General features: G+C 38.7%; 1 protein-coding gene across 2 annotated transcripts in view; it reads right to left on the reverse strand.

Moving 5' to 3' along the window:
* abhd3 (abhydrolase domain containing 3, phospholipase) overlaps nucleotides 1–22,727 on the reverse strand; it is a 47,174-nt gene extending 24,447 nt beyond the window's left edge. For both annotated transcript variants that reach the window (XM_052135093.1, XM_052135094.1), the window contains exons 1-3: nucleotides 22,441–22,727; nucleotides 20,539–20,702; nucleotides 8,029–8,211 (exon numbers count right to left, since the gene is read on the reverse strand). In XM_052135093.1, coding sequence (XP_051991053.1) covers nucleotides 8,029–8,211; nucleotides 20,539–20,702; nucleotides 22,441–22,602 — 509 coding nt within the window. In that variant the 5' untranslated portion in view covers nucleotides 22,603–22,727. The remainder of the gene's footprint in view (nucleotides 1–8,028; nucleotides 8,212–20,538; nucleotides 20,703–22,440) is intronic.
* Nucleotides 22,728–24,220: the final 1,493 nt, after the last annotated feature.

The raw sequence follows: 24,220 nt of genomic DNA on the forward strand, positions 1-24,220 counted from the left end.
AGAGGAAACAGGCCAGAGAAAAAAGATGCTGAGTGAGCTGCTAAACCCCCACTGCCTCACGCCTCTTGAGTTTTAGAAGAATGAGCTCCTGACAGATGCCCAAAAGGAGAGAAAATGCCTGACTCTGCATCCCTGAAGGGTTTAATACAGAGCTCAGCTCTTTGTTCAAGCTCCCTTTCTCAGTCTATATAGAGTGACAGCTTCTGAAGCAGAGTCCGACTTCACACCTGCCAGACTATGACATTACGGAGGGTATAGTTAGATGTCATAGCTACAGCCGCATCTCTACATTAAGGGCAAGTGGGGCTAAACCCCACCAGAGGTGGCGCTGTTGTGCAAATTCTTTGCATCATCATAAATTTATTTTAGGAAATAATATATTTTCCGCAACTTAAACGTGTTTTATGTCCAATATACAAGAAAAAATTATAATACAGTATTCTTTTAAGAAATTCTATTATTATTAAGGTATGTTGTGTAAAAGTCATTTAATCGTTCTCATTTGCTATGTGTGGGGCTAGCCCTTCATCCTCAACGTTAATCAACAGAAATCTGGAGAATGTCACGCGCATGTGCAATGAGCATTCAACGTTGGCTTGAGGGGCTAGTTTGCCTTTGCTTCTGAGTCACCCAAAAGCTTTGATCATATTTATGTCAGGTGTTGACATGAGCATCGGACGTTACTGCTCTTAACTGCAGACCTGCTTAGTGAACTTAATTGGTAAGTTTTAAAATCTAAAGTTTTTCCTAATGTGCTGCACGTTGGATTAGTTAAGCACCAATCATCATTTCAATTTATTGTATGCCATTGCATTGTCAGTGCATTGGTTTGTATTAGAATGCAATGACTGCTAAATATTGTGAGTCTGTCGTTTTGATTAGTTTTTTTATGCTGTTCATTCAAGTTAGTGAGATAATATGCACAACCTTTGATGATTTACCTGTTCGTGGTTTATTTTCATGGTCACTTGAGCTTTTTGACATGGATGTGCATGTCTTAGTGGTGTTTTGTGCTGAGATTAAATTATTAAGGATGCTACACTTGTTTTTCTGGTGCAGGTGTGCCATAATGCTTACAAAAGCATCGATTCAAGCCTTTTAGAATCTTACAGTGCCTTACACCAACATGTGCAATGTCAATGTAAATGTGTTGCTTTTAAAGTGCACTATTGGTGCAGTTTTTGAATTCAAGTTGAAGGTCAAGGAGCCCGCAAATGTAAGGTGGTCCCATAGAGTCCCGTATTCAAGCATATTTTATCTAGTGTCCCAAAATCTTGGTTTGTCACGTATTTCCCCTCTCCAAAAGTATTCTAATCTAAGATAGCCAAGGATACAGCTTGCAAAACCAATAAAATCACACCATGTTATTTGAAGTACATGATTGGATTAAACGATCAAATTAAAATCCCCCTATCCAGTTAGTGAACTTATTGAAGAGTCAGTTTGAAAGAGCACACAGATGAAATTGCAGCTGGTAAAATGTCAAGGAAGCATTCATGAACATTTAAAGAGGATCTTCAAAAAGTTTTTCAATATCTAAAATAGGAGTCACAGACAAAGCCTGGTAAAGTGAGGTGTAAGACTTGTGGAGCTTGCTTTTCCATCACCCATGGTGGCTGATCTGACAAATTGCACACAAGTGAAGGACCTTTTGCTTATCATTCTGTTGTGAACGGCCATAGCTTTGCATATTCATGACCTGAGAAAAGTCTTGCAGGCCAGGCTGGAGGAATCATTCATACCCTCTGGCATTAAAAAGCAGTTGGATGCCCTGGTTGAAGCTGGTGACATGCAAGCAGATGATTTCTTGTGTGCAGTCAGAAACTTTTATTCAGCGTCGGTGGATTACCTCCAAAATTGGAGCTGCTCATTGAAGAACACAGAAAAACTTAAGTGGGCCCTACTGAGAGACATCCCAGAGTGGAAAGACATTCAAAGCAACCTCGAACACTTCTACTCCACAATCCCCGCTCTCAGTTCGATTGACAAAACAACACTTTTTGATGAGCGGGCTTGCATGAAAAACATTGTCATTTGACATATCACTGAGTGGAACATGAACAAGACGGCCATGTCTGAGAGACGGACAGACATTTTTCGTGAGCTGGAGAGCAAGATCATCAACTTCTGAGTCTTAGCCAAAGTCGTGGAGTTTGTTTTATGTTTGCCTGGGACATCTGCGTGTGTTCTCATTAATAAATACAGCATGGACACCAGCTAAATTTCATAAATTTACTGTGTTACTTCCTGCTCAGCTTCTGTTCGGACGCTTTTGCTTACTGCTCCGCGCTTTGCTCTATCGCTTTTATATTTTCATATTTTATCTCCTTTTATCAACTAATTTTAACTTTTAACTTAAACAAATCAGCACAGTGCTCAAAAGCTTGGACTACTACTACAAAAAAAAAAAAGCAGAATTCTTTTATCCGACCAGCCTCCCACTGAAAGTTTTCATTCCAGGGAAGGGAACACACAACTGCCTACATTCAAAAGGATAAGAGAAAATGCCTCTTCTGGAATCTACTTGCTGCACTAACTGCCACAGACTTTTGCAAAGGATTGCAAACAAACTTGAAACAAAGTTATTTACAGGACCACCAAACCAGACGGAACACACAACAGAGCTTCGTCATGGACGCCCTCAGCATACAGCCGGTGAGTCCCATGAATCTAGAGCTCCTCGACAGGCCATACTGAGTGTAGAGAAACAAGCCGATCGACTTACAAATCGATGGCAAAAACAGGGAGCGAGACCAAAATGCACTCGAGACATCAGATTGTCACGAGCATCTCATATTGCCGCAGTAGCATCCTCTACCCCAGATACGGCTCTGACAAGGATTGCAAACACTGGTTTCCTACCACCGCCTATACATCTTGAGAACAGATTTGAAGTATTAATGAATGAGGAATCCCCAAACGTGATGAATGTGATCGAACACAGACTGAATCAGTCAGTAGCTAACACTGATGTGAACTGGCGCTCAAGGTCGAGCAGACAGCGGCATTCAGCTCAGAGTGCAGCCGGGCCCAGGACTCTGATAGTGGGTGACTCCATAATCAGAAACATTAGCAGCAGGGATACAACTACATGCTGCCTTCCACAAGCAACAACCTCGGATGTAAACAGGGAACTTCAGAACATTCTGATGAAACATAAGACTGCAAATCGACTCATCATTCATGTGGGGAAGAATGATATTCATAAAGAGCAGTCAGAACTCCTTAAGAAGGATTTCAATGAACTTTCTGAAACACTTAAAAGACTGAAAGTTCAAACATTCATCAGTGGACCACTTCCAGCAAGAGGAACAAACAGGTTTTCACGGTTGCTTGGGCTTAATACATGGCTGCAAAAACCTGCAATATAAAAGGAGTTAACTTCATTGACAACTTCAATCTTTTCTGGAGTCAGAGGCAACTGTTTCGACAGAATGGCCACCACCCAAACAAACTTGGTTCAAGAGTGCTAAAGGACAATATCTACTTCTCCCTCAATCATCCTTCTGCAGTGTGTGCCAATCCACTCAATCTGAATGGCACACACACACCTGGACACAGTATGAATGACCACAGGACTTCACTTCAGCACCTGAATGGACATGCAGTTGACAAATCACACAAGGACAATGATAACACCACTCAGCCACAACAATTTCTGCTCATGGACACAATCTCATCTGAGCCCTGCCCACAAAGTTCACCACAGACAGACTGTGACATATTAGAACTGCTCCAAGATTCAGCACCCAAGGACGACTTTCTGGAAAACATCCAGGGAAACCAGGACAGCATATTACAGCCCCTCTCACCAGACAAGTTATCCCTCTCTCCAACATCTCCACATCTGTGTTTCTCAGAGAAAATGGAAGAACTGGTGTATGCTGGAACCAAACTATCCCACTCTTTTGCTGCAAGCCCCCAGATATCAAGCCAAAAACGTCAGGCCCCTCAAGCACCTGCGGGCCCAGCTCGCCCTCCCCCTTCTCCTGTGAGAGCTCTTCGACCTCTGCCACAACGCCAGGGCTCATACCCTCCTCCATCTGCTCGAGGTGAACCAAAAACAACTGATACCAGCTCTCAGTGATATGTGTTGGGTCCCTGCTATGATAACAGTAACTTTCTCAAATGTTTACAAAACATTATTGTTGTTCGATTACATCATAGAAAGTCTAAGGCCTTCAAAAGCTGTACAGCAAACCCATCTAATCTGGTGCCTATTACACGCCAAACTAAGATTGCTGTGGGGACAAAAACTGTTAAGTTTTAAACATCCGCTCACTTAAAAATAAATCACTTCTAGTCAATGACTTAATAAGCACATACAACCTGGATTTTATGTTTCTAAATGAAACTTGGCTAGAAGACAGCTGTAGTGCAACAGTCCTTAATGAAACATCCCCTCCTAACTTTACTTATTTGAGTGTCTGCAGAGAAGGTAGGAGAGGTGGGGGTTTAGCTGCTCTCTTTAAAATTGTCTATCAATGTAAGCAAATATCATTTGGGAATTACCCGTCTTTCGAATATCTGGGAAGTGTGTTAAAAGGTGCTCCACGCATTTTACTTATCATTATTTACAGGCCTCCAAAATACTCTCCAGCCTTCGCTGAGGGCTTTACAGAACTGTTATCAACAATTACCTCAGAGTTTGACTGTTTTGCCATTGCTGGAGACTTTAACATTCACATAGATAATGCAGAAAACAATATGACAAAATAAATCATAACTGTTTTAAAAACTTTTGATCTGACTCAGCATGTACATGGACCCACACACAATCATGGACACACTCTAGATTTACTTATCAGTAAGGGTCTAAACATTTCATCGATTGTTATTATGGTGGCATGGGGGATGGTGGTGGCGTAGTGGCTAAAGCACAGGGCTGTTAATCAGAAGGTCGTTGGTTCGATCCCCACAGCCACCACCATTGTGTCCTTGAGCAAGGCTCTTAACTCCAGGTTGCTCCGGGGGGATTGTCCCTGTAATAATTGCACTGTAAGTCGCTTTGGATAAAAGCATCTGCCAAATGCATAAAAAAAAAAAAAAAATGTAAAAAAATGTTATTAAGGATGTAGCGCTGTCTGATCATTTCTGTATTTTCTTTGATATATTGATCTCTCCTGCCATTGAAGCTAGATCTGTGTCTGTCAAGAAGAGATGCTTAAATGAGAACACTAGTGTACTATTTATGAAGGCTATATCTTTAACACCAAGTATATCTGCTGACTCAGTTGATTTTCTCCTTGATTCTTTTAACTCAAAAGTTAAAAGTGTAATTGATGATATTGCTCCTGTGAAAATCAGGAAGAAGAGTGGCAGACAAAAAGCACCTTGGAGAAACTCAACAGCAGTGCAAAATATGAAAAGACAATGCAGAAAAGCAGAAGCATGTGGCGGAAGACAAAACTTGTAGTCCATTATAACATCTACAAAGACAGCATCCATGCTTTTAATATGGAAATAGGCAAAGCTAGACAGACTTTCTTCTTGAATATTATAAACAGCAACTTAAACAACACACGCACTCTTTTTGCGACTGTAGAGAGACTGACAAACCCCCAAGCCAGATTCCCAGTGAAATGCTCTCAGACAGCAAGTGCAGTGAGTTTGCTTCTTTCTTCTCTGAAAAAATCAATAATATCAGAAAGGTGATCAGCACATCCTTGAGTTGTGCTGGGGTCAGACAAATCAAACCACAACCCGAGAAAGTAGTTACTATGTCTGATTTCAAAGAAATTGATGGCAAAATTTTGGAAGAAACCGTACAGCACCTAAAAACATCAACCTGCGCCCTTGATGCACTTCCCACATCTTTTTTCAAAAGTGTGTTCAACTGTTTAGAAGCAGATCTCCTAGAAGTGATAAACTCTTCACTTCTCTCTGGGAGTTTTCCAAACTCCCTGAAAACTGCAGTTGTCAAGCCCCTCTTGAAAAAGAGCAATCTGGATAAGACCTATAGACCGATCTCAAATCTTCCTTTCATAGGCAAGGTCATTGAAAAAGTTGTCTTCAATCAGCTGAACAAATTCTTGAACTCAAATGGATACTTTGACAATTTTCAATCTGGTTTCCGATCTCATCACAGCACAGAGACAACGCTCATAAAGATAATAAACGATATTCGCTTAAATACTGACACAGGCAAATTATCAGTACTGGTACTACTCGACCTCAGTGCTGCATTTGACACTGTTGATCACAACATACTTCTTGACAGGCTGGAAAACTGGGTGGGGCTTTCTGGGATGGTCCTAAAATGGTTCAGGTCATACTTAGAAGGGAGAGGTTATTATGTGAGTATAGGAGACCATAAGTCTGAGTGGACGTCCATGACATGCGGAGTCCCTCAAGGCTCAATTCTTGCGCCACTCCTGTTCAACCTGTATATGCTCCCAATGAGCCAAATAATGAGAGAGAACCAAATTGCTTACCACAGCTATGCAGATGACACACAGATCTACTTAGCCCTATCACCTAACGATTACAGCCCCATTGACTCCCTGTGCCAATGCATTGATGAATTAAACAGTTGGATGTGCCAAAACTTTCTTCAGTTAAACAAACACAAAACTGAAGTCATTGTGTTTGGAAACAAAGATGACGTTCTCAAGGTGAATGCATACCTTGACACTAGGGGTCAATCAACTAAAAATCAAGTCAGGAATCTTGGTGTGTCTCTACAGTCAGACCTTAGTTTCAGTAGTCATGTCAAAGCAATAACTAAATCAGCATACTATCATCTGAAAAATATTGCAAGAATTAGATGCTTTGTTTCCAGTCAAGACCTAGAGAAACTTGTGCATCCTTTCATCACCAGCAGGGTGGATTATTGTAATGGACTCCTCACTGGCCTTCCCAAAAAGACCATAAGACAGTTGCAGCTCATACAGAACACTGCTGCCAGGATTCTGAGCAGAACCAGAAAATATGAACATATCACACCAGTCCTCAGGTCTTTACACTGGCTCCCAGTTACATTTAGGATTGATTTTGAAGTATTATTACTGGTATATAAATCACTCAATGGGCTAGGACCTCAATATATTGCAGATATGCTCACTGAATATAAACCCAACAGATCACTCAGATCATTAGGATCACATCAGCTAGAAATACCAAGGGTTCACTCTAAGCAAGGAGAGTCTGCTTTTAGCTATTATGCCAGCCGCAGCTGGAACCAGCTTCCAGAAGAGATCAGATGTGCTCCTACAGTAGTCACATTCAAATCCAGACTCAAAACACATCTGTTTAGCTGTGCATTTACTGAATGAGCACTGTGCCACTGTGTGTCCGACTGGTTGTACTGTATTTTATTTTATTGTTTCCAACTGTTTCAATTATTCTTATTTTTTATTCTTATTTTAATCTCTTCTATGTAAAGCACTTTGAATTACCATTGTGTATGAAATCTGCAATATAAATAAACTTGCCTTGCCTTGCCTTGCCTAAATCTTAATTTTGGACTGGACTGCATTTTACGATAAAGCGCACACTGAGAAAAATTGGTGCCACCAATTTGTGCCAACAAAAGTGCAAGGTGACAACAGTTACAGATGTGGATGCTCCCTCTACTTTGCATTGATCTGCGCATAGGTAAGGATACGTAAATTTAATTTTTGCTGGGAGGGGGCTGTCCTGTTTTCCACAAGCTGGTCACTCTATACAAATATGCAATTATAAAATGGCCAGCCCTAAAGGCAAGCTTCACTTTTACAATTGCTCATACTTTGTGTTAGGGTTCAATTCAAAAACAGAGGATGACTTATATTCACACAAAGCAATCATATGGCTTTAAAGGACCAATCATGAAGACTATTTTGTCAAGCTTTTTTGTCATTTTCGGAGCTTGACAGCCTGAATCCACATTCACTTGCCAATACATTCTTCAAAATGTCTCCTTATATGATCCACAAAAGAAAGATATACAGGTATGGTTCAACATGAGGCTGAGTAAATCATGAAAGAATTTTCATTTTTGGTAAACTATTTTCAATTGGAGAGTCTAAACACTGATTCAGCACTCACCTATAGCCCAGATCACGGCTATGCTGTACCATATGCAGAATGTAGGATTCACGGCTCGTGCCCGTCAGTCCCGGGAGCAGCAGCACTGTGGGTCGCGTAGATGGATCCGGGTGGGACGTGCTGTCATCATTGTCAAACCAATCCAGAGAGATCTGGCCTCCATCTGATGCTCTAATGAGCTCACTGCCGGACACACACACACACACACACCCAACACAGAATAGAGAAAAACAACTTGATTTAGCCAGAGAAACATTCACTGAGTGTTCATACAAGCGTACGTCCTCATAAGTAGAGCAAATGGAGAAATTGTTACAGGAGAAATTGTTCCCACAAACACAAAGTACCATTGTTTACCATCATTTCTTTGGCCATGGTACTGTGATGGTACAATTTTTTTTACCATGCTATTCTTTAAAGTACCTTGGAATACCATTTAAATACATTGGTATATGAATATGGTAATCATTCAGTAGAATGGTATTACCTTCTGATAACATCACTATACCATGTAAGAGTCAGTTTCGGTAAGGGTCAGTTTGCATTAAATAATTTTTTTCATTTATGTGCTACTACATACACATTGCGACCAAAATTTTGTGTAATGAAGTCATTTTGCTTTTGTGTGTTATGGTGTTTTCAAAAAAAAAGAGAAAGAGAAAGAAGGAAACCGAGAAACTGGCGTTCAGTAATCGTTATTTATGTTACACCTCGACCCTGCAACTGAACCTGTGATTGGATTTGATTTATTTTTAGGGATATGGAAATCCTGTAATGTTTCTTTAAATGTAAACAACATATCAATTAAAATGATGTAAAATTAAAAGACTAAATAGAATAGTTACGATTCCAAAATGCTCTTAAATTCAATCATTAGTGCAAATCATTCCTCTCTGATATATTGGGCAATCTAACACCGGATTACTTACATCAAATGCTGTACATTCCACTTAATTCTTTAAATGGTTGAACATTTACTACAGTAGTAAGGGTTTATTGGTTTTGACATTTATTGCACATTTCAACCACATAAAATATTAAACGCACTCTTCATTAAGCAACATCGTTGGATATGGACACTATGGTAAATGGTCTGCACTTATATAGCTCTTTTTTAACCTTAACGGTATTCAAAGTGCTTTACACTGTGACTCATTCCCCCATTCACACACACATTCATACACTAATGATGGCAGAGCTGCTATGTAAGGTGCTAGCCTGCCATTAGGTGCAACTTGGGGTTCAGTGTCTTGCCCAAGGACACTTCGGCATTTGGAGTCATGTGGGCCAGGAATCGAACCACCAACCCTGCGATTAGTGGTCAACCTGCTCTACCACCTGAGCCACAGCCACCCTATCTAGATTCTATCTGATCTAAAGCCAAAGCTAGTCTGCAGTCTGGCACTAGCAAAACCCCAACTGTGCTCTGAGCTGACATCTCTTCCCCTGCTGGACGTCAGTTTGCATCCAGGCTCTATATTAGTTGTTTCAGTGGCTGATGGAGATACCACTATCTTGAAAGCAGAGTCAGTGTTTCGCCTATATGCATTTTGCAGTGGCACATAGCCGCCACTGTATTTTGAGCGCCACTGTTACGATTTCACATGGTTCATTTAATATTCTTAATGCAACATAACGCTTGTCAGCCACAGTCAGCTATGCGCTTTGTACACTGAGAAAGAGACTTACTACATACAAACACAAATTCAAGCACACACTCACGATGATGTCACCTGATAACACACATTTGTCAAACTCATTTCACTACATGTGACCCACAAGCTCATTTCTGAAACATAGGATGGCAGGGGATCTCAGTGTTTCAGTTCAGTAAGCGCTATCCTCATGAATATTAATGAGCCTTCTCCTGTCATCTTAACATAATGATTTGGAATGCATTTTTCTCATTTCAAAAGCAGAATGAAACTGTGCTACACGGGTCAATTATCAACATGACTCAATAGATAGAGCAGCACGAGCGCAGAGCAGGTGCGATAATTTGCGGACTGGCCTCAACCACAGAGACTATTTTGAGATGCGCGGCTGGGATTGTGAAATCCGTTTGAATTGTCTGTTGCAAAACTCTTTTTCTTGTCTCGTGATGAAACAAAGAAATGACAAAACAAAATGGAGAAAACAAAAATTAGAAGGCTTTTCAATCCTCTCATCACAATGCTTATAAACATTTACCATGGATTTACTGTAATAAAACAAACTGTATTAACTATGGTATTTGTGTCAGAAAAAGTTTTTAAATGTATTTAGAAAGCTGTTTATAATTACAAAATGCCTTTATAAAAATCTTTATATTAAAATGCCAATGTTCTTTATATACTGTAGAAACCATAGTTACTAACATAACATGTAATATTATTGGTAATTGCATGGATGCTACCAAAGCATGTGCTGGCGCCACATTGTCAACAGGTTATTTGAGGGTACACAAAACGCTGATGTGGCCCAGGCTGAAATTGAGTTTGACACCAGTGTTTTAAGCTATTCTCCCATCAACATGCATTAATACAGGTCCGGCATGGTTTGTGGATATGCGCACAACACCACCGCTGCTGAAATAAATCCTAGGGGAAACACAGAGAGTAGCCGATGACCAATATAATGGCAATATATTATATATTCTATATATTACAGGCCTATCTGGTTTATGATGCATGTTCAGTGCACAATATATTTAATAGATTCAAGGAATATGATCAAATCTCGGTGCGTAAAGGGCAAGACAAAAATCACTTCTGAATGTGTGTGACCTCTAATCACTCAGATGTCACTGTGTTAAAAAAACATCATTCATCTGTAATAGATATCATGAACATGGGCTTGGGATTACTTTAGTAAACCTTTGTTAGTCAACACCATTCACCGCTGCATCCACAGATGCAAGTTAAGACTTTACTATGTAAAGCAGAAGCCATACATCAACACTGTCCAGAAGTGCTGCCGACATCTCTGGACTCGTTCTCATCTTAGATGGAAAGTAAAACAATGGAACTGAGTTTTTTGGTCCGATGTGTCCACTTTTCAAAGAGTTTTTGAAAAACACAGCCGTCATGCTCTCTGAGCCAAAGAGGAAAAGGAACATCCAAGCTGTTATCAGCGTCAGGTCCAAAAGCCAGTGTCTGTATGGGCCAGAGATGTGTCTGTATGGGCCAGAGATGGCATGGGTAACTCGCACATCTGTGTGAACATCATGAATGCAGACAGATATGTAAAAATATTGGAGCAGCATATACTGCCATCCAGCACTGTCTTTTCCAGGGATGTCCTGGAATTTTCAGCAGGACAACTTCAATCCACATACTGGTCGAATAAACAGAGAGTGTGGGTGCTAGATTGGCCTGCCAGCAGTCCAGACCATCTCCAATTGTGAATGTGTGATGCATTATGAAGCACAGCAAAGACCCTGTACAATTGTGCATAATGGATGATTGGGGGAAAATTCCACTTTCTAAACTTAACAAACTTGTGTCTTAGTGTCTAAATGCTTAATAAGTGTTATTAGAACATATTATGATGTTTCACAGTGGTAAACACTTGAATGTCCCAACATTTTTGAGCGTGTTGTAATCACATGATTTGAAATGAATGTACATTTTCAAAAAACAATTAAATTCACAAGGAAAGACATCATATAATGTTTAGTTGTAGCGCTTTCAATATAGCAAAGGGTAAATATGCAATTTGCTTGTATTGCATACTGTCCCAACTTTTTCGGAATTGCCGTTGTATAAGCACGTACAGTTATCAGCTGATGCAGATAACATCGAATGGCCAAATATTGGCTGACTAATTGGTGTATATGCAGTGACCCATATTTGGTCACTTTTGAACACTTATGTCACACATTCAAATGTCTAAATGTCATTGCATTAGATACAAATCATCAAACAAAGTGACATCTGCAAACAAATTGATCTTTTCTTTACTTTCTTAGCCATGTTTGCAGTTACTGTTAAACAACTAATCTAAAGGTGATTCTTCATGGATGTATGAAGTCAGTTCCCTTCAAGTTCACACAGGTAGTAGAGTAACCACTAGGGGTTGCAGAGACTAGTCTAGGGCTGCAACTAAGGATTATTTTGATAATCTGGACTAAACTATTTGACAATTCGGCCGATTACTGCAACAATTAATTAATTAGCTCTAAATCGACAATTCAGCTTGTGTCTCAGGTTAAGTGGTTGTATTATAGATGTGCTAAACTAAAAATAAAAAAGACCTCAAAATGATCTTCACAAAATGTCAGGAAAAAAATATTTAAAGATTTAATACAAATTGAATCCAGTAAAAACACTGCAAAAATAGATTTTCAAGACAAGTATTTTTGTCTTGTTTTAAATGTATACTGTTTTAAAGGAGTTTTAGATATTTATACAGGAAAACCAGCCCAAAATAATTATTTTGTTTTATTATTTTGCCTAACCCTAACTCATACCCTGTCTCACAGTTTTGTTCACTTGATATCAATCCATTTACATTTACATTTATGCATTTGGCAGACGCTTTTATCCAAAGCGACTTACAGTGCACTTATTACAGGGACAATCCCCCCGGAGCAACCTGGAGTTAAGTGCCTTGCTCAAGGACACAATGGTGGTGGCTGTGGGGTTAGAACCTGTGACCTTCTGATTAACAGCCCTGTGCTTTAGCCACTACGCCACCACCACTCCTTATATATGTATCTTTTCAATACAGTTGCGTATCGCCGATTGCCTTATGATAAGATACACACCGTGACACATATATTATGATTCAATATGTTGCGAGCCAGCGTGTGTAGGAGACTAGAGCATCAGCCAGCCGGGTGCAGTTTCATTCTCTCCCTCTTAGACTGGGTCACTTCATGCAACTCATAGAAGCGGCTTTGACCACACAGAGAAATGGCAGTTTCGGAGTTTGTGCTTAATGCATGACCCGCTTCCTTATTAATTGAAATTTAACAAAGGATGCATTAATGATATAATGGGTGTTTTCTTTTTAGATATTCTGACATGCAAGTTTGCTTGCCAGCTCCACTTTATTTCATGACGACACTGCTTCTGTATTACCAGTTTTATATAATTCCCTCATACTTTGCAATCTTGGAAGGTTTGGAGTGAGTCTGGGCTTTGAGCTGTGTCTTCTTCTTCTTCTCTATTAGGCACTCGAGCTGAAGTGCTCCCCCCAAGTGTCATCATTAGAGTTTCATATGATCTCATGTTATATTAAATGAGATCAAACGGCTATTCGACAACAAGGTTCCCAATTGGGATCTGGACTCCGACAGCGCTGTCCCTTGTCATCAATCCAGTTAGTGATATTCATAGCCAGGATTTCAAGGAGCAGCCAAAGTGGGGAATGTGTTCAGTTTGGGGGCCTCATTGCACCTCTGCAATTTGCAGATGACGTAGTCCTTTTTGCATCATCAGGCTGTGACCTCCAGCACACAATGGGGCCGAGTATGAAGCATTTGGGATGAGGATCAGGACCTCCAAGTCTGAGGCCATGGTTCTCTTACACATACGAAGGGTGGATTTTCCTCTTCAGGTAGAGAGCGAGCAGCTGCCCCAAGTGGAGGTGTTCAAGTATCTGGGGTCTTGTTCACGAGTGAGCTACACGCGACTGGTGTAGCGGTTGCATTAATGTGATCGCTGAATCGGACTGTGGTGATGAAGAGGGAGTTGAGCCTAAAGGCAAAGCTCTCAATTTACAAGTCAGTCTACGCTCCAACCCTCATCTATCGTCATGAGCTTTGGGGTAGTGACCGAAAGAATAAGATAGCGGATACAAGTGGCCTTTCTTCACAGGAAGACAGGGCATACCCTAAGGGATGCGAAGCTCTGACATCCGAGAGGGGCTCAGAGTAGAGCTGCTGCTCCTCCATGTTGAAAGGAGCCAGTTGAGGTAGTTCAAGCATCTGATTAGGATGCCTCATGGGTGCCTTCCTGCGGAGTTGTTCCGGGCTTGTCCAACTGGAAGGAGCCTCTGGGGAAGTCCCAGAACATGATGGAGGGATTATATCTCTCGGCTGGGAATGCCTTAGGATCCCCCAGAATGAACCGGAGGATGTGACAAAGGAACTTTGCTTAATCTGCTGCTACCACAACCTGGTCCCAGATAGGCAGCAGAAGATGGATGGATGGATAAGGTAGTCGAGATTGTCAACTAGAAGTCGACTAGTCGACTAGTTTCTCTAAACAATCAGCTAGCGCTTTCCTGATGAATATTACTGAATTGTCTAATCAGTTATCACTTTACTCATGAATAGAAATGAATATGAATGAGCAAAGTGGCTCAATTTCACTTTGATAAAGAACACACAGATGCTACAGTAACCGTTGGGGGGGTTCGGCTCAACTAGTTGACCATTACAAATCAGTATCGTGCAAACCCCAGAAACCACCATGGGTATAGTTCAGCAAGTTAAGGGTGTCAACACAATAGACTTTGCACTCCATTTACTTAAATAATAGGTATGCAAATGTGGGAGAGTGCAAACGCAAGCTTATTTGAAGAAGTTTCAAAGTAAGTATGCATGCTTTAATTCGATGTCCCACGAATGTTTGACAAAATATGTCCAAATATGTCTTTATTTTGAACAAAATTTCTATTGTTTTATATGTTTAATGCTAACAAACTTCATTTTGTGAAATATTTTGCTTGAAAAGTTTGCTTGTGATATACTTGTATAAAAGTCATTGGTTTTGTCATTGGTTTGGTATTTTGTCATCCATTCATTTTTAAGTGTGGCTTTAGTGTCCAAATACTTTTGGGGGCAGCTGTATATCAGTTTACCACAACTCTACATCCCGACATTCAACATTATACTAAAACACCTCAGACTCTGAATGTATCATGTTAATTTGACATATTTGCTGCATTTTATTAAGCCACCATATCACTATTTTGCCCACATTCAACTGAGATATTGCTAATTAATAATGGATTTACAATGGATTGACTGGTAGCACATGTTCCTAGGCATGTGAACTCATTGTTAGACACACACTCATCTGTTGTTTTGTTGCCTCATCATGACAGTGTTTGATCCCTCCAGAGAGACTCAATCTGTGTCAAAGGGCACTCGTGTTTTCTTACAGCTGAGCCTAGCCATCTTTACACCAAACCAGCTTTCTCAGAGACTAGATGACCCTGTAAAGATAAATGTGGGGTATGAAATTTCAGACCGCTCATAAAATTTGCACTCTAGTCCATGTCTGTTCACAGGCTATGGCTGGATTTCCCGATAAAGGTGCAGCTTAAGCTTTTACAATCATCTTATTTAACGATGCTCATTATTTAACGATATAATAACACCTGTTTTCCAAACCATGACATAGCCTGCTCATAATAAAATAGAACTTAAGTGCTTCATTACAGAAGCTGTCCGCTCCAAAGGTGCTGAAATTTTAGCCAATATGTCGAGAAGTTTGTGGAAATACTATCAAACCTGAAAGATGTTTGTAGCCTTTTCGAAGCATCGAAAATACATTAACTATTACGCTGCATGCGCAGACTGTGGAAACTGCCTATTGATATCAGTGAGATATTTCAATGATCACAATATATTAATATAATTTATTAAATGTCCCTTTGTCTCTGATAAACTGTAAAATATGCGAGAATGATAAGTTTAAGTTGCACTTAATGGACTTAATTTCTTAACTTTACGAGCATTTTTACATTCGACTTAAATAAAGAAGCTTTTGGAAATTGCGCCATAGAGAATAAGTACTACTTAATGCTACTAGTGTTTTCTTAGTGCTTTAGGAAATCTAGCCTATGCCATCAGGAACGGCCCACTCTCTGAATGTGGGAATGTTTTTTATAGACATGTAAATCCCACATTGCAAAATACCAGCCAGAGAGAGACCAATCTGGCATAGCACTTGCCAAAAACAATCTACTTTCACAAATGTGTCTAGAGAAGTAAACATATCACATTTATAGCCTGCATCAAATACAGTACCTTAGAGCAGTGGTTCCAAACCCTGTTCCTGGAGGACCCCAGCACAACACATTTTGGATATCTCCCTGGGGGCTGCTCCAGGAACAGGGTTGGGATCCGCTGCCTAAGAGGAATGTTCCGGGTTCAAAACAAGTTAAGCTCTTTGGAGAGCATCTGTGACTATAACCTAGACTTGACTCACAAAAATTGTGTTTACACTTATGTTCTTCCAAGGGAAGTCACTTTAAGAAGGCATTCTGGAGGGTATAAAAGCAGAATTTTTTCTCCCCAATTTGGAATGCCCAATTCCCAATACACTCTAGGTCCTCGTGGTGGTGTAGTGACTCGCCTCATTCCAGGTGGCAGAGGATGAATCTCAGTTGCCTCCGCCTCTGAGACCGTCAATTCGTGCATCTAATCACGTGGATTGTTGAGCGCATTTCCATGGAGCGTGGAGGCCTCGCGCTATTCTCCGCGGCATCCAAGCACAACTCGCCACGCGCCCCACCAAGACCGAATCACATTATAGCGACCACGAGGAGTTTAACCCAACATAACTCTACCTTCCCAAACAACCGGGCCAGTTTGTTTGCTTAGGAGACCTGGCTGGAGTCACTCAGCTTGCAAGTTGTCTAAATTGTCCTTTTGAGATGGGACTACTGTTGGTGGATGAACTTCTGGCTATGCATTATGCGTTAGCAACGTGATTCCTATTTGCTTCATCTAAACAGTCCCTTTCTGGTATACTCTGGTATATATAATAATAGCGTAGTTTACTAAGTGATTCAAGTACACTATGTGTTAGCCTCATGTTAGCATGCATAATCTTTCAAGGTAATAAGTGTCAATTCTGCACAACTATCATTACCAAACTGAACTGCAGTAAAAAATATGTTTCCGGAACAGTCCTCCTGTCCTCAATTTGCCAGACAAAGAGATAATCCCGGCCCAAATGTACAAGTGAGTTAATGTTTCTATGTCGGGCTGGTCGGGATGCTCAAACTAAAATTATTGCGACAATAATTTTAAATCTAAGTCACAATTGGCAACAGTCAGGTTTTGTCAAGTTATTTATACAATTTCGAGAGCACACCAATGTGTCTCAAGCCACTTTCCACCCGTTCTGATGTGCTGAACTCGCTGCATGCAACAGCAAACACAGATCGAGCCTTGATGTCCCATTCAAGAACAAATTACTCTTTTAAACTAGGTCTTTTGAACTCAGGAGCTCGGGTTAGCAGGGTCTCAGCGAATCAGCTGTCAGTGAGATCACAACTGTGAGCACAGATATTTCAAAATAAGAGTCCCATACGTATTTCAGGCTTCTTTAAAAACAAAAGTCCCACGTTATGCACCAAATCTTATTTTTTTATTGATTGAGATTTGAGTAGCACAATAAACTTCCTCTGGGATTTCATTCAATTAGAACTCTTAGAGTCTCTGTGTCTGGGCAATAGTACAGAAAGACAGTACAAAAGGGAATGCAAACTTATGCACTCAACTATATAAATATTGAAAACCTGATTAATGGGTTATCAGCAGTCTTCCTTTTCTTTGGCTTGGTATCTCTTTTCTGAACAACAATGTAAATCAAGCAATTCTGTGATTTGGCAACTAAAAGCTCCTAAATGTTTAGTTTAGGAGCCAATAGGCCCTTTTCCACTGGCAGTACTTAAGTTCGTATTGGGTACTTTCCCCCAGGACTAGTACTTTTTGTCGCTTTCGCACCTAAAGAACTATAGTTCCTCAGAGCCGTTTTTGTGTGATTTTAAGCTCCTTCTCTGGAGTAGGTAACAGAAATAAAATAAAAACCAACAAAGTATCCAAAGAGGATCACCTGTTTCACATGTCTGTATGTGTGTGTATAACTTCATTGGGAGACATGCTTTGAGTTTTCATTGCATCTGTAATGTTTGTACTGTGTGACTATACAGAAAATAAAGTGATTTATGGATTACTACATCACATTTTTCTTGGGATGACAGATATAAATAATCATATGTTTACCTAGACTGGGTAATTGAACTCTACTGTACACTAAACCGTCATGAGGTCAAGTCTACATGAGGGAAACATTGCTATATATAATATATATAATATTACTGTAAACAGGTTTTTGCTTGTTTCTGAAATCTAGGGCCAACGTTATTTTCTGTTGTTGTCAATAACTTGTTCCTTGTATTCAACTTGTATTGAACCCAGAACATTCCTTTAGTATCATGATATTACGCTATCAATCTGAATATAGTGCTCAAATACTGTTGGCATTTGAAGGATGGATGTTCCATTTGGATCTGTATTCCAAGAAGGTGCTGTTTTCAAAACAAATGCCCCAATTTCACACCTGACTACATGGAATTTAAGCTTGCTGGCTGTGACAGAGACAGCAATGGGCTTCAGTTGATAACATCATACACAAGAGCATTCAGTGTGTCCCAATATGCATCACACCCTTCCTTCCTAATGGGAATGCGCAGCTGCTGGGACGGTCAAACTCAGACGCCCTTGACTTAAAACACACCGTCCTCAATCATACCCTAGCAAATGCGCATGATCCGTAAACAGATTTAGCTGCTCTAACACATGTGCGTCTCTCGTGCCGCCTGCATATTGAGATGGCGCAACAGATTAGCTATTGATTCCAATCTCGTTAAAAGCAATTCAGGTGACTAGATGAAAGAATGGAGGATGATATTGTTCCTGAACATTTAGTAGAAATGCAAAGTGAGTGATTTCTCTAAATTGGTCCAATAAGGGATACACTGCAACATTAAAGCAATTTAAACCTAATTAATAACTGATGGTTACTAGACGAGAAAAGCATTGATTAGCAAAACAAAAAGTGGCTTTAGAAGTCAATATATCGTTTGGTTTATATCCACACCATTGAACATAAGCCTATCATTGGCTTGCAGTCTACAGCCATCCATTTTACAATTGCGTTCATCCAGAGATGTTGCAACAGGGTAGGCAAACCAGGCAAATGCCTGGGGCCCCAAGCTGGAAGGGGGCCCCCTCAAGGATGGCTGATTACATTGGACCACAGCAATGACAACTTGGAACCCCCTTAAATTATTTGATGGTACAAGACTCTGCATTGACAAGTCCAGAACCCCCCTAAAAGGGCCTCCATGCTACGAGCTTGCTGTCAAAAGTTTCATAGTTTCAGAGCGGCAATTAAATGACGGACCATGAAGCGGATTTACCCGTCTGGGCATATTAAAACAAAACGAAAGCAAGAGGAAGAGGAAAAGGAAAAGGCTCTTTCTGCCTGGGGCCCCCAGAGTCTCTAGAAACGCCCCTGCGTTCATCACTCTCTCCGAGGTAGACTTAAAGAGATTTACTTCAGTCTGTACACATGCTTCAGACAGACACCTTTTCAGGTTTTTAGCATCTCTAGTAAAAAAAACAGTGTTTTGACGATGCTGTGTCAAGTTAAATGTTGTTTGAAACTTAAAAAATGATTTCTGTTTTGTCTTGGAACAGCTGTTGTTTGTTGTCTTTACAGCTGTGCATAGCCTGTACAGCTGGAGGTGTGTTTGCCCCTTGCTGACTGGGACTCGCAAAAACATGGAGGCTTCAATCTTGAATTGTGTTAATTCTGTAAATTGTTTGAACATGTTATTTTTTTATAGAATTAATTGCACTGAAGTAACTCATTCAATCGACAGCCTTAATATATATATTCATGTATATATATATTGATGTTCTGATTTTATAATATGCACTGTGAATACTTAAATTTAAAAAGAAAATCATTGTGTTCGTCTCTGGACAAAATTATTTTCATTACAGTAATGAGAATGGTATTTCACCCTAAAGCATCCAATAGAGGTAATTTTAAGTAAATAAATGGCAACCTTGGCATTAATTTTTGCATCAGTGTTTTGACTGCAATAATGTGCAATCATCAGACAGCAAAGATTACAGTATATAGGCTACACTCTCTCTGCTTCCATTATGCTAAGAACAGTTGTCTACCCACGTAAGAGGTGCACTCTCAGTACATCAGGCAATAAATTAAATGAATATGGAAGAAAGCTCTCAGATCATCTACCTAGGGCACTTGTAGATCTTCAAGTGGAGAGAAGGTGGCAACTTTAGCATAAATGTAAAATCAGAGTTGATTTTGAAGGCAAATCCAGTAGAAATTGAGCTATTATTTTACAGCATAAGGACACTTAGCTTTCAGCAAAATTAACTCCAGAAAGATACTGACTTTTATTCTTGATTTACTGTATCTTTCTAGTACCAAAGGACTTTTAAAGGACCCTAAAGTACATTTTTGTATGCAAATTTATGATTTATATTATATTATATATTTATTTTTTATGTAAGGGGCAATATTTGCTCGCTGGAATTGATTTTTCATGTGCATCTTTTCCCTAACAATACAAAAATAGGTCAAATACTTTCCTTGAATAATTGTATTTATTTGGCTGTTAATTATAAAATCAAATCAAGTTCTCTACAGTCATGGCAGATTTGAATGTAATTATCATTTATTGATGTGCTGATGGTAAACAATTTTCACAGTCATAGCATATGATCAAATGAGAAGTACTTACTTTCTGTAGTTAACCCAGGGTTTAGCAGTCACAAAGGGCCTGAGCAGTGTTTGGACTCGACTTTCCCAGCACCAGAACGTGGGGTAGTATGTCTCTGAGACCACGGGGCATTTGTCCCTCAGGAACTGATGAAACCTTTTTCCTCCAGCAATGAGTAGTGGCTTCTAGAAAACAATGAGCATAAGGATTGATTTTTATCTTGGAATGTAAAACTATAGTACAAAACTCTAATACATTTAAAACTGCATAAAATAAAAAATAGCCATTAAAAATGTACTTTTTAGAATTTTGAATAATCTGAATTTAATCTTGCATATTGTCCTTGGAAAACTGAATTTACTTAAAGAAGTTACTCTTTTCTTTTTTGTAAAAACACACTACTACTACTAATAATACATATATTTTTTAATTATAATTGTTATATACATTTATATTAAAGTGTATTTCACATTTTAAAATAAATATTGTAATAATATATATATATTGCATTGTATTATATTGAACAGAAATATAACAAAACAAGTTATATAATATAGTAAAAATAATAATGAAATATTATACTGAAATATACTTTTTAATTATAATATAATTTTTATATATTATATTTAATATATTTGATATTTTAAAATACATATTGTAATAATAAAATATTAAACTTTATTATGTAAATATATCATATTTTTATTTTAACAGAAATATACACAATTATTAAAAACTTAAATATACTAATAATAATGAAATATAATAAATATACTATTTAATTATAATATAAATGTAATATAATATTATATAAAACATTATATTAAATTATATATTATCTATTTTAATATATTATATTTAATGTATTATATAAATATTGTAAAAATAAAGTCTTAAACTGTATTATGTAAATATAACCTTTTTTATTTGAAAAAAAATACAACAAAATTATTATATATGTAAATAATAATAAAATATTATAATGAATATACTTTTTAATTAAAATATAACTTTAATATTATATTAAATAATTTTCATATGATATAATACAATATATATATATATATATATATATATATATATATATATATATATATATATATATATATATATATATATATATAAAATTGTAACAATTCATTTAATAATTATAATTATAAATTTAATAGAAGTAATAAAGGATCCAAACCCTTAGAAACAACACTTTAATCTCCAAGTGAACATTGCATGAATAGATCTTAATAATTTTAATACTCGTGTTTATATATTTCAAAATAATTTAGTTTTGTAGTTGCATACGTCCAATTCAGAACCATTTGGGTAGAACATTCTGTCAATATAGAACAATCTGTCTTTTGTCTTTGAGGGTCACTTATAATTTCTCGCCCAATACTCGAAACTTCTTCCTCTCTATTAAATGAATGTATCAATCGTCCCATTAATAAACGATTAGATGTTGAAATGCAGCACTTACTAATACTGTAAATCACTGTGGAAGGTTTGCTGTGGAAAACCCGCAGTCTACGGGGCACATCAATGCCATTTTCAAAGTCATTTCCCCAAAACACATTTCTATAGCTTAATGATAGCTACCTTATTTAATTTCCAATACAGTTTGCTGCTTTGGTAAATAAAATAGGCGAAGATGATATGCTGCAATGTTCACCAATGATTTTATTTCAAAATGCTTCTTTAAACATATTAAGCCTTCAATACAATAATGTAATGCATTACTAAACACAACACATGTGGATTAAGTGGAGAGAATATTGACAGGACGGTAATGACAGAATAATAGCCTCTTGCATCATGACATCATTAGCCGGTAGTTCTCGCGCACAGATCGGACCTGTCAACCGCTGCAAACATCACGTGCACGAGCATCCGAATTCACGAGCCATTCATTCTTTAAAATGACCTTACCTTCGCCACGGACATCAAGTAGTAGCAGGCATATGCGGCGCTGAACCCAAGCACTACAGAGAGTCCCACTCCAGAGCCGAATAACCCGACTTTAACTTGATTTTTAAGGTAAAGTGAAAGCTCACTCGTAAATAAATTCAAATTAAGCTCCGGCGAGATCATTTCCTAGTCCCTGTAAACCCCTCGGTTCCGGCTGCTGAGACGCTCGGGCGCAGGATGGATGATGCGAGCCCAAATGTAAAGGTGAACCGAGACAGGAGTTGCAATATGGGGAGATGGGTGGCGCTCTCTCTGCGTGGATCAGGCGAAATGGAGAGGAGGGAGTCAATGCTGCTCATAGAAATGCAACCCGCCCGTTAATGAGGACAATCACAAGGAAGCGAAAGTGGGCGGAACATAGCGGTTTGGTATTTCATTATGATTGGATCGCATAAATTATGTTTAAAATCATATTATGGGGGTAAACGACACTAACTTGTTTCATTTAATCCTTTGTTTAGTTGTTTTATCTTGGTTTGTGTCGTTTATGTTTTACCGTCACGTGACATATATAACTTAACGCAACGCAAACGATAACGAACCAATCAAAATCGTTTGTGGTTGCAAGACAGTGAGCGCATTTTCCGGTCATTTTTCATTTGCAAATCAGGGAGCAATTATTTTTTTAAAAATATTTGGGCGGAGAAGTTGTGTAATGTATACATTTCGCAAGTGAGATAATTGAAAAAAGAAAATAAATCCATCGAGTTTTGAATGCGGCTTTCTGAACTACTTGAGCGAGCTACCATGTCGCGGGCTTCATTGAATATTAATTCGGTTTCGTGACTGGACGCTCCGAGACGGTTACCACGCAACGGCAGGCTGACCAAATTACTGTTTTTGCAGAGAAACAGGGCAGAACTTTACTGTTTAACTAAAATGACTCAGCAAGAATCACTGTGCTTGCACATATTAGATGTTCTCCTATGTCTATTTTTTGTCATATAATTAAGTATCATAGACTTAAATGACAAATGGGGTAAAATAACCTTTTTTTTTTTTTTGTATTTCTCGGTGAGTTAGTCAGAACAGAAAATCTTGATAAGAGAAATTCTAGCTGTGAAGATGTCGTCTGTGCCCTCTAGTGACCACTCTTAGGAAAGGGTTGCCAACTTTGTATTCCATGCTGGAGTGAGACTGTGATGCCATGACCAGATTAAGTATGCAAATCGTTGTGGAAGCCCAGGGGCTCCATGCCTGTGGCACCTTAATGTGTCCCCGGACATATAGTGCACATACTTGATACTAGTAGGTCTTCTACCTTTAATTTTTAACACAAAACAAGACCTCATCGAACCATACAAGACAAAAAAATATTATTATTTGTATTTATTTTTTTGGCTGACTTACGCCAATTTACTTACCATTCACAATTTCAAAACACCCATACAATATGGCACAACCAGGGTTTTTCTTGGGTCCAAAAATGGTCTTCAGTGGTGGCTGAGATACCAAGATCACACACAAGCTCAAAGTTGGTTGGTTAAATAATTGCAACTAATTAATATTTAACAGAATTACTAAACTGCATTTCATATTTTCATTTGCACATTATCATCTTTTTTATCCTCTTTTCTTCCCAATCAGTGGCGGTCTTAACATAGAGGCATAGGTAGGCGGCTGCTTGGGGCCGCCTACCAGCGGTCGAAGTAGGGGGGCCCCCAACCAACCTAAAACAAATAATAAGAAATAATCAAATAAAAGACCCCTTATCATCATGAACGCTTCAAAAGCATAGTAC

The sequence above is a fragment of the Xyrauchen texanus genome, chromosome 9 (genome assembly GCF_025860055.1).
Source record: "Xyrauchen texanus isolate HMW12.3.18 chromosome 9, RBS_HiC_50CHRs, whole genome shotgun sequence".
NCBI lineage: Eukaryota > Metazoa > Chordata > Actinopteri > Cypriniformes > Catostomidae > Xyrauchen > Xyrauchen texanus.